Source organism: Thalassophryne amazonica, chromosome 19 (genome assembly GCF_902500255.1).
Source record: "Thalassophryne amazonica chromosome 19, fThaAma1.1, whole genome shotgun sequence".
NCBI classification, from domain to species: Eukaryota; Metazoa; Chordata; class Actinopteri; order Batrachoidiformes; family Batrachoididae; genus Thalassophryne; species Thalassophryne amazonica.
The window spans coordinates 42997670-43009948 of NC_047121.1; the positions used below are offsets into that span (position 1 = coordinate 42997670).

Sequence of the window (12279 nt, forward strand, 5' to 3'; positions counted from 1 at the left end):
TACAGTACAGTGAGTAGATTCGATGTCTTTGGAAAACACAAAAAAATGGCTTCCAGACAGATTTCAGTTTTTAAACAAAATGAAATTGAGTTGTTGGCTTGTAATAGCTATCAGGAGAGGTGAATCTTGCAGGATAAGACAACCATTTTTAAAACTGTAATGCACCTGTGATGAGAGACTGGAAGAAACTTAAAGTGTGTGTCACTAGTAAATAAAATGTCAAATGAGCTGACTTTTCTAAATAACTAAAGAATTATGAAAATATTGTTGTGTTGCCTTTTATTTTTGGTGCCATATGCCCTGACAAATTAAGTCATAAACATGGGGAATTTAGTCTGATTTCACCTGCTGCTGATAAACGCCCAGAAACATGAAGCTGTGAGGAAAGTGGAGTTTGATGACATCATGTAGGGTAACGCACCATGAGGCCCTTTATTGAAATGAATGTGGATAAAGTGAATATTCTACAGTGTTTTTTGTGGACTCTGACAGAGATAACATTAAAATGATTAAAATGTGTGTTTTAGGAGGATGCAGTCACTTGACAAAAGCAACAGCAATAGTTTTTTTTTTTTTTTTTTTTTTTTTTTTTTTGAGTGCCTCTGGGACAGACTGCCGAAGTGAAGCCCAGCACAGCGTGAGAATGGTCTTCAAAACATGGATCTAACCACAGATTCTATTCTTTCCGTTCATGGACACAGGTAATAGTCAGTGCCTGATGTTACATCATGATTATCAAACAAAATGGCCGTCAATCTGTTGTGCATTTTTCAGACGCACTCTGTCTTATTAGACTTTTATCAGCTTTATCAGGACTCAAACAAGTTAAAGAGTTGGAAGCAATGATTTATAATCTGGTATATCCTTTTTTAAAAGATAGTGTTGACTAGAGTGAGACATGCCCTTTAATGCCTCTTGAGACAATATAAAAAAGTCAAAATTAGGCTGCTGAAGCAGCAACATTAGCAAATTTACTTAATACAGTATTTCCAACTTCTGCATACTATTTGCTTCATATTTGTTTTATAGGTTTCGCTTTCCAGCACTATCTAAAACAGTTTTCCTGAATACTGCAGCTAAATCTAATTTAAGACGCTAAACTATTATTTTCAACTTACAGTCTGTGGGGAAAGGGGAAAAACAAAATTAAATAAAGACAGGACCACACAGAGGCAAGAATTTCTACCATTTTAGCAAACAGCTAACACAACCAAACTGAACATACCTTTAGTTCTTGTAGCTGGTTATCATCAGTGAGTTCTGGGGTCATTTTATTATATTCTCCACCCTGCTTTATATCCAGTAGAGAGGAAGCCACCAGCTCCTGATGATTCTGAGGAGGTGGGTGCACAGTCTCCTCTGCATTTTGCTCCCCTACAAGTTTGTCTTCATCTCCTGAATTTGTAGCAAGGAAAAGCTGTGATGTTTCATCTTCCTTTCCCAACAAAAACACTGCTTTCACTGTTTGTCCTTCTTCGGATAAGGCATTGGATTTGTTCTTAAGGCTGTCTTGTTCGTGTGCTTTCATGTTCATCTCCCCCTCAATAAGTCTCCTCTTCTCTTTTTCCTCTTCGAGTTCCCACAGAGCCTGTCGGAGCTCTTCTGTTACTTGGGCCCACCTGACCAAACATATTTTTTTAAGTTGTTTATATATATATATATATATATATATATATATATATATATATATATGTTCTCCACTCAGACTGCAACGGCCAATCACAGATTAGCCTTTCTGTCCATCATTTACCTGTATTTTGGCATGCTTGGCACCATAAAGTTATGTTGGATCCAAAAAGGCCAGGAACAAAAGTTATATTGGATCGGTTCCCACTGACCAATAGCGTTAGAGCTTACTGCCAACAGCTAGCCAATCAGAGCGCGGCATACGAAGGTCAGGAACTAGCTGACAGACGCTGGTTAAAAAAATGGCAACAAACATGTCAACAACAGCAGAAAATTGTCTGCCAGCGAGGTTTGCTGAGTTCACAGAGGAGGAACGTGGAAATATTGAACTCCAAGGATGCCAAAAACACTAAGAAGGTAGACAAGCACGCTACTGACATTTTACAAGCATTCATATGCTGTTCACAACAAAATGAATTGATCTAATTTACTTGACTCCTTGTTGTTTGCTTAATTTGGGAGGGGGGTGGAGAACATAACAATTGATGGATGGCAAGTTGTCCAACATAGAGAAATATAGCTTTCTTCATCCAATATTTCTCTATGTTGTACACACACACACACACACACACACTTTTTAAATTCTAAAATGCGTACACACACCATAATAACTTCTATTACCTGTTTCTGGCCTCCTCCAGCTCTTCAGCACTCTTGACAACTTCTTCCTGTAACACATTCAAGTCCCTGTCTTTGAAAGCCAGCTCCTCATGGAGCTCCTTAAACTGCTGACTCAACAGTTCTTTCGCCAGGTCTACATCCTCACGCTGCTGCTCCGAATCCCTACTTTTCTCCAACTCATCCACATCTCCAACGCTATTAAGCCACTGAGACAGAGACTGAGGACTGGAACCACTGGCCAGAGGGGCGTCAGGGGAGTGCTGTAGGATATCGATGTTGTGCTCCTCGTTGAGACAGTGTGAAATTGATAACACAGGCCCATCACCTAGCACTTCACTATTCAGCTCAAAACTGTGAATACAGTTGAAAAGACAAATTAAATCATTTTGCTGAGACAGAGCAGAGAAGAGTGAACTATGTAAAACTGATTTAATAAGAGAAATTAGCAGTCCTCTCACCTGTAGTTTTCAGAGTTATCCAGCATGCTGCTTTGTTCCAAGCTTTCACTGATGGCTGAGGTCTCTGAATGTGCCGGATGAACCGAAGACAAGTAGCGCTCCATCAGAATGTATCCAGGCATCGATGCAGTTGTACTCTCTTGATCAGGCCAATTTTCTAGATTGGCCTCTTCTAAAATGATCTCTTCATCCAGATTAAGATCAGCTTTTACTTGATTCTGCATATTTTTAGAAGCTTTAAGTCCTGTTATCTCTTCCTCTCTTAACTTAAGTTCTTCTTCTCTTTCCTGCAACAGCTGCTTGACTGTCTCCACTTCCTCACCAAGCATCCTCATCTCCTCTTCTTGCCTCAGTTTTTCCTCCTGGAGCCTCTGCAGTCGACTGGCAGAGTTGGATACTTCTTGCCCAAATTTCTCTGCATTCTGCACCTCCTCCTGTAGCCTTTTCCGTAGCTCAAGCACTTCTTTGTTAAGTTTCTCCTTCTCATCTTTGTACTGTTGCACCTCAAGGCACAGAGTTTGGAGTTGTCCGAGTTCAGTCTGGAGGGACTTTAGCTGGACCTCTCTTTCTTCTCTCTCCACTTCCCAACTTCTCTTCTCATCCTCCAGTAAAGAAAGTGATTCTCTAGCATCTGCTAGTTTGGCACATATGTACTGGCTATTTTTCCTTTCCTCTTCGAGCTCACGCTTCAGCTTTTGCAGAACATCATCTGTGTCAGTATCACCGTCAGTACTGAAGTTTTCCACCATCGATGACTGTGAAATGGAATCTACACTTAAAGATTCCACTGATAGCAGCTCCTTATGACTGACATCTGTTGAGTCCTGCCCTGGCAGATTCTGCTGTCGGTGAGCATTAAAAACTTCAACACCTGAGTGAGATTTAATGCGCAGGAACCCCATGGTAGTCTGTGTGAAAGATAATTTGTCAGATATGAGTACATTTGCTTTGCATATATGATTGCTTGATTCTGGATATCTGTGTGATTATTCTACTAAAAAATATATATAATTCAGTGACTGGAAATTCTAATTAAAAAGGTAAAAAAAAAAAATTCAAAGTCTGGTTTTAAATAAAAATGCACTAGTAGGGAAGAAACTAACAAAGACATGTGGTTAGATCCTTATAGTTGATAGACATAGCCAAAAGCAGTGAGTATGCTAAAGGGAAGAAGGATGTGGCGTCATTTATCTGGCAGTCACAAATACCTGCTGGAGCTGTTTCTGCATGGCCTGAATCTGACCAGTCAGCGAATGGGCCTCTAGCTGTACCAGGTCTCTACTGGCCTTGGCCTCCTGCAGGTTGGCACTGAGCTTGGCAATGATCTCATCACGCTTCTCCACAGCCTGTTGCAACTGCTGCAAAGAGAACCAAGTGTGGGTCACTTGGTCCGTCTTACGTACTTTATTGTCTGGATTACAAGTCAAACTTTTTTTTTTTTTTTTACTCATTTGGCTGGTCCTGCAACTTAGATTTCAAAGTACCTTATATACAAAAAAAATATAGTGTATTATCTATGGCTAGAAGCTGGCACCCTCTACACACATGACAACCTAGTGAACTCATCCCATCTGCTCAAAATGATGTTAAACAGTGAAATCACCTGCTGGAATCATTGACTGCAAAGAACACCTGTACCCTCTTGTCCCTTTCTGGAATACTTTGGACATCACTGAGCTAGGAGACTAAAAGCCTTGCCCAATGGCATTTTGTGATTGTTTCAGTCTGGTGGGGGTTTGAAATGACGATCCACTAGACCATCACCTCTCCCATATGCATGCACACATTTAAGCCCTTTTCGCACTGGGCCAACATAGAGTTGCATCATGTGGCGTCATGACGACATCAGGTTTTGCAGCCTAACGCCACAATATGCTGAGGGATGCAACGGGCGACGTGAAACGGACGCAAAAAAATTTAACGTTTATTAATTTTTTTTGCAGCTTTTCGGCATAGAGCACTGGATGCAGAAAGGAAGTAGTTTTCACGCAAGTTGAGGCAAAGTAACAATACTTACACCGACTGGATGCCACACCCACACAAGATAACACTACCCGATGCCAACTTATGATTCCTGCTATGCTCCATTGTTGGCGAGCTATAAGTCACGCAGCCTGGCTGCAGCTCCTCAGCACTCTCACCTCCGTATGAATTCTCTCACGACTGTGTTAAATAAACTACATCAACTCTTGCTCACAGACCGATCACCACGTACAGGACATCTCCACGTCCCCTCACGGACAGATAGCATGCGCAAGCATTTATTGGTTGCAGCTCCACGGTCACATGAAGAAACTAGAAGAGAAATCAGAGCGTACACCTGCAGCGCTGCACAAGAAGAAAGATAAACAAGAAAAGAAATCAGAGCGCACACCTGCTCATTACAGTCTGGTTGCAGCTCTTTGGCGTTCTCACCTCCTCAAGCTTCTCCCCCCTGCTGCGCGAAACTGATGCAGACATTCCTGCGTTATTAGATACGCAGCATATAAAACTGTATGCAGGCCCGGTGTGAAAGGGACTTTAGCTCAGTGTTGTAATTTTTGTCAATTCAGTGGCGACAACAAGCAGTTTACTTTCGAGTTCTTTGTGCCTCATATAATAACATTAATTAGCCTGTTAACTTCTGCTTGCTCGTGCTACATTTGCATTATAAATAAATAATGTGCCAATTAAATTCATTTCGCTTCTTGTTGCATGAAGAAGTAGCACCACATTCGAACAGATGAGACCAACACCCTAGTGTGACATATACTGGTACATTACTCTCATAAAGTATACTATTGCACTTTTACTGAGTAATTTTGAAATTATAGCATGCATTTTTACCATAAGCAGTCCAAAGACAAATCAATTAATATAAATGGAAAATAAAAATGGAAAGATGGGAGTACGCAACCTTGTGTGACCAGTCTACCACACATGCAACATAGGACAAGAATATAATGTATATAACAATGGCATTAAGCCTATTTTGGCAGTATAGATAAGTCATACCCACAATTTAAATAACAAGAAATCACTCATTCCTCACTTTCAAATGCAATAGCAATACAACATGAAGTACATTTAAAACAAATGACTTGAAAGGAAAATTGTATTTTAGTTGGATGCATTGAAGTGCATGAGAGTATGTGGCATTTTCAATTCTCAAAGGAAAAAATATTTTCTAGGCAAATTGCAGGATTTATTGTGCATACTGTGAGCTGCTCTTTGCCGGTTAGTGCAGTCAGCTCCTCCTCTTGCAACTCTTCCACAGGGGACGGGCTTTGCTCCGCAGCAGGGGGTTGATCCTCTTGTTGGTCCTGCTGAATCCTTTGATTTTGGAGCTCCTACAGGATGAAGTCCAGATGTATTTACTTATTTTTACTTAGCTCGTTTTTTTTTGTTTGTTTTTTTTTGGGGGGGGGGGGGTTGCCTCCTTATACACAAGACATGTTTAGTGGGAATCCCCCCCCCCCCCCCCACAAAAAAAAATAAAATTACAATCCAGTTGTTAGAGGTGTACATCTGCCAATGTAGATAAAATTCTCCTTATAAAGGAAGTAAACACTAGCACAGTTAATCCTGTCCAGGTTGCTATGACAACATGCCCTCCAGGCAAGCTGATGGTTAGTGACCCATTTCTTTAACAAATGTCTACCGTGAGGAGACACAGACCACTTGTGCAAACATTCACTGAAATATCTAAATTAGACACACAGTGAGGGTCAGGAAGTGAGAAGCCCGGAACCATAATGTAACAATATAATTTGTAGTAAAAATGGCAAACTATTTATTAAAATCATTAGTTTTACAGCCAATACAAACCTAATCTCTGCAGCCTCCTCTGACCCCATTATTAATGAATGACTAATAGGCATTTCAGTATGAATAGTTGCGTCAGTATCTGATGTACCTCATAGCTGGGCTTGTTATTCAGCTTTATGACATTGGCTGATGAAAGGGCTGGTGCTACGTGGCAGTCTTGCGTCGAGCGGTTATTCTGTGCGACATTCTGGCCCTTCCTCTTCTGCGTCTTTTTCGCCGCCCCCGCACTGTCGCTTTTTGCCCGCTTCTGTCGGAAGCTAGCAAGCTACGCAGGAAAGACAGCGACAGATAGATAGACACATAAGTCAGGATTACTGAGCACCACACAATCAGCATGGTGAAGTGCACAGGAAAAGGTGAAGAGAGGAAAAGTATCGAGACATCATTTTCTCCGTGGAAAAAATGGGGAAAGTTAGAAGAATATATGTGTAAAAATATAAAAGAATCACAAAATACTGTATTTCTAAGTGTATGATTGGTCCACCAGAAGAAAAAAAGAACACGTGAAAATGCTTAGTGGAGTCAGAGTTGTAGAATAAAATATAGGAACCACTGCAGCAAAAATTAAACCTCTATATTTTATTTGATGACACAAATTTAAGAAGAGAACAATAAATATTCTCAAATCTCCACATAGCATTTCAAGCCTATGAGAAATTACGAATCGCACACAGTGGAACAAATCTCAGGAGTAAAGGAGACGAAAGAAAAAAGTTCAAATCCATCTCAGTTCCTTCGCATTTCACACCATGTGTGAAACTCAGCGAGAGCCAATGTGGGTGAGCCATTTTGTCCTGCTCTAATTATTATAAAAAATTGTAACATGACAAGCTCTGTCAAAACAAGCAGCATCCTTTTTCTTTGAATCCCACTGGGTACCAAACAGAAGTCCACCTGAAGACATCTCTCTTTTTCAGTAAGCTCACCCTCCCTCCACACCCATTTCTTTCTACTTAAAATCAGATCACTGCAATTCACACTGTTGTAGAAACCCTCTTGAAGCACGGCATCATCAATTTCTGACAGTCATCGACTTCTTGCTGATGGTCGAGCCGGTTAAATCCTCCTCATCAGTGCAGTTGCTGTACAGTACTATCCAAATTGTGATTGTCCTTTGGGTGTTGTGCTGTAGGGGACAGTACAACACACATAAATATCCCTGCTGTGTCCGGAGGACCTGGCAAAGAAATCCACAAATGCCAGATAGGAGGCAGCATGAGTCTGGAGTATAGAAAGAGGGGTGGAGACTAGGAGATGTATTCGCATGAAGAGGAAGAGGCAGAGATGTGTGTGCGTGTGTGTGGCATGCATTATCAGCGTGTCCATGCTCGATTGAATTAGAGATTACATGAGCCCAGGAGAGCAACTTGTTGCTCTGTGCGATGAGTCATACATGCATCTTATCATGTGTACCGTACATGTGGTCTTGTGTTTATTCTGACAACACATTATGTCTGGTCTTAAAAGCATGACAGCTGCTGCTTTGAACCACGCTATGCCTCAATGCTCCCCAGATATCCACTACCAGATTTAAAATATCCAGATCATTATCGGCCCACCCCAACTTCACCCTAACAGTTCCTCTTCCATTTCAGTCTGTTCCGTTATTCACTGCCCAGTGAAACCCCGCCTTTCCCATCTGTCCATCACCATGTTCACCACCTCCACTTGCCAAAAGACACACCGTGCCTCTAGGAGACACGTGAACCAGATAAGATGCGCTTAGCTCAAAACTGTTCGACACAACTGTGATTCTTAGTTTGCATACATTATATATACCACTGAAAAGGTTGATGCTGCTTTTGTACAACACATAAAGGGAGCTAGAGCCTGCTGCTGTATCAAACAGTGGTTTGTTTATGTGTTTATATGTGCTGTGCTTTCAGTGTAAAAGAGAATAGGGTTCTTTGACGAGCCAAACACAGCAAAAGCCACTGACAGCACTGGATTACCATAGCAACACCATCCATGTGAAATGCAAGTGCACATTTGTCACTCAACCTTGTGAGTCTCATGAGCTCACTGCACCACCTGATGGCCTCCAATCAGCATGACAGTGTTGGTAAAGTGTGCAGCCACACTATAATGAAATTACTACTGGCATAGTTTTAATTTCATCGCCATAGTTCTGACAGTCTCCACTGCAATCATGATTTTATGAATAGGTATACATAAAGGTAGCGGCAATCACAATGAAGAATAGCAGATGAATTTAAAGATTTAACACCCAACTGTAAAAACATAGAAAATGCAGAAATGTCCAAAAGCCCACAATGCGATGAGGACAGATTTTTATGCCAGTCACCAATTTCCATACTTACCAACTGGCTTTGTGGCTCATTGGAAGTTTTCTGTTATAAGGAACATTAGTGGTTATTTCAGTGTCAATCATCATATTAAACATTACTTTATTATGAGGTGGGGTTGAAATGAAAATAACCCCCTGCCATTTGAAAGAGTGAATATAGGTCACAAAATTTCACACTTTACTTTATTGGGGCATTTTCACTTTTCAGCAAAAACCATTAAAAGTTCTAAAGAATTTTTTTTTTTTTTTAATTATTACACAATGAGCATGCAACGTGGACTCATACCAGCTCTCATAAGGTTGTGGTATACTTCACTGGACAGCCTGTCTGTGATGTAGTGGGGCAGAAACGTCTCTCTGCGTACCATTTTAAACCAGGGCTGGGACAAAAGGATGTGTCCTCACGACTCGTGAGCATATCATATGGAGACAGAACCAGACAGTTTTGGCACTGTAGTCTCATTGCTATAACACCAATTTTTTTTTTTATTACTGCTGATAGCCTGTGTCTATCTGCAGAAGAAATAGTGTGATTAAAGCTCATCACAGGCCTACGTGCATTTTTTTAAAGGCTCTGACATACTGTCACCTCATACATATCAAAAGAATGGTGCAGCTATGAAGTAGAAGAATAGGCTTTAGGCCTCCTGACACGAGCATGACTGATTCACGCACTCCAGTACGACCTGCGTCGTGCTGGAGAGTAAACTTGTCTTTAACAGGTGCAGACCTGACGTGAGAGGGGCATTGGTGTGTGCTACTGCGCACAGAGAATTTTGAAATGTTCAAAAAAAAATCTTTCACGCATAAATGTCGTGCCACGTGGGACAATCTAATTGCCAACAGGACGTGCAGCTCGTCAAGTGGAGTAAAGAAGTGAACAGAGCGAGTAGTGATGTCAGCGGATGACATCAGAGCGCAGCTTGTCTGAACAATTATAACAAGAAGTTAAATCTCTCATAAACATATTTTAACAGCTGCACAGAAGGAGGAAAGAACACACAACTGTTTTACCAAGCCATGACAATGTAAGCATGACAAATAATTACCTTTTAAATGGCTCAAAATGCTTTCTGCAGCTTGTTAGGCATGCACGCTCGCAAACGGCTGAAGCGGTCCTCTGTGATTCAGGAAATGATTACAGCCATTTTTAACGGCCAATTTGCAGTGGAAATGATTAATCCGACACAAAATAATAACACAGCGTCCATCGCAGAGCGCGTGGCAGGTGGTAGAACAAAGAACGGCATCCAGCTGGGAACACAGCAGGTGGGATCATCACGACGACAGGCATGCAAGTGTGTGAATCAAAGTCATGCTCATGTCAGGGGGCCTTCATGGTTGTGGCATTTTGACAGTCTAAGATAGGACGTCTAGTAAGATATGCAACAGTGTTTAGTGCAACATAACCACCATGCAGAACTTAAAAAAATAGTTAATCAGCATAATGAGCTCACAAAATGACACAAGCCCCTCTGTTATTCTAATTACTTACATGTATGAGAGAGGCAGTCAATCTTTTGCAATGAAATTCCTGAATTAAAGTGATCAACCTCTCTACTGAAGAGCCCAACAAGTAACATGTAACTAACAAATATGATGTGTAATAACAGCCAAATAATGGCAATCAATCAATCATATATTCATATTACTGGAAATCAAACCTTTTTTTCCATTTAGACACACAAAAAAGTCATTCAAAGGTCATTCAAACTTTTGTTTAGTTATCTCTACCTAATTGGCTGGTTCTCTGTAGTTGCAAATTCCAATCTTCCATAGTAAGCATATTGGTGTTAGATTTACTGGTGAGGATGAGGGTGAACAAATTGGCTGGGACCTCAGTCTTTTCCTTATTGGACTATACAAGTTTGGATTCTCGAATTGACTTTCTTGGATTTACATTCTCCATGCACACCTAAAGACAATTTAAAGTTTCCAGTTCACCTAACCTGCATGCCTTTGGATGTGGGAGAAAGCCCGAGCACCCGGAGGGAACCCACACAAACACAGGAAGAACATGCAAACTCCACACTGAAAGGCCACAGTTGGGAATCAATCCTATAACCTTTCTGTTGTGAGGCAACATCGCTCACCACTAAGTCGCTGCCCACTTTAGAGATATTAAGCAGAAAAAAAAAAAACACTTGATAGTGGCACAAAATTTCAACACAAAAGCATCCAATGCGGAAGGCCATGATAATAATCCATTCCTTGACAGAGTTTGGCAGTGATTGGACGTGTTTCAACGGAGCTGATGGCAAATAACGCCAGGTGGCAACAAACACCTGTACCAACAATACAAATTATATGTAGGATATCAATGAATTTGTCCATTTTCTTTACTCAATGTTATTTAAAATATTTAGTTGGTAGTTGGTCAGCATTTGTCATGATACATGTTCAGTTTTCAATGGTAATAGGCCTTTTCCCCCCCCTGTTTTTTACTTGATTCCTTGCTTGTGATTCCTCCTTATTATTGATCTCTCATTGTCTGGTGTCTATAAACCGCCTTGCATTTTTTTCATGCTTTAATAATAATGATATTAATTGCATTTTTTCATGCTTTAATAATAATGATATTAATAATTTAACTGATCTTTTTCCTAAGTCTCTCCATCTCATATCACAGTAAAAAGAACAAGTCCCAAGTCAACAAGCTAAACGACACATTACACATACATACATATATATATATACATACATATATATATATATATATATATATATATTACTGTCGGTTTCAATGTGGAGAGTTTTTCCAAACCCAGCACAAAACGGCATAAAACGAAATGAATTAATCCAACCATGACATACAATTTACGAAAATAAACTCAAGATCGCATGTCCCCGCGCACGTCACGACAATGCAACTTAACTGCTAATTGGAAATTAAATACCAACAAATGACAGTTACTAATTTTGGAGTTGGGTGAAGTTTGTAATAGTCAAAATTATAACAAAGGAGTGTAGCTAAGTGCTAAGCTAGCTGCTGCTGTTAGCAACTAACCTTAGCTCTCCCAGCTTCTAGTTTTCTCTGCCGTTCATCTTCATCCATGTTTTGGTTAAAACAAAACTATTAAGAGTTGTGGACAAAGGGCCCAAATCAGACTAAAAATGAAGTACGTCTTCAGTTTTCGTATAAATTAGATAAAACAAAAATCCATAACTATTATCAACACATTCAATATGGCCGCCAAGTAACTTCAACTCCGCCCTTCTCGAGTTTCACGAAAGAATTCACCAATAAGAGACTAGATTTTGCAAGAATTGACGTCATGCGTAACTAACAAGCTCATCCTATCGCATGAGACGCTGACAACATAAACTCTAGTTGACCAATTATATCCCTGTATCAAGACCCAAACTTACATTGACAGATGTTGTCGCCAATCAGAAGGC

At 40.4% G+C, this 12279-nt stretch overlaps 1 protein-coding gene across 4 annotated transcripts in view; it reads right to left on the reverse strand.

Annotated features, from left to right (window-relative positions):
• pcnt (pericentrin) overlaps positions 1-12077 on the reverse strand; it is a 68453-nt gene extending 56376 nt beyond the window's left edge. For 3 of the 4 annotated variants that reach the window (XM_034159469.1, XM_034159470.1, XM_034159472.1), the window contains exons 1-7: positions 11888-12077; positions 6661-6837; positions 5965-6094; positions 3974-4125; positions 2766-3673; positions 2308-2658; positions 1226-1619 (exon numbers count right to left, since the gene is read on the reverse strand). In XM_034159469.1, coding sequence (XP_034015360.1) covers positions 1226-1619; positions 2308-2658; positions 2766-3673; positions 3974-4125; positions 5965-6094; positions 6661-6837; positions 11888-11935 — 2160 coding nt within the window. In that variant the 5' untranslated portion in view covers positions 11936-12077. Of the gene's footprint in view, positions 1-1225; positions 1620-2307; positions 2659-2765; positions 3674-3973; positions 4126-5962; positions 6095-6660; positions 6838-11887 lie in introns of all 4 variants that reach the window. The other variant, XM_034159471.1, reaches the window with a different exon arrangement.
• Between the last annotated feature and the right edge of the window lie 202 nt (positions 12078-12279).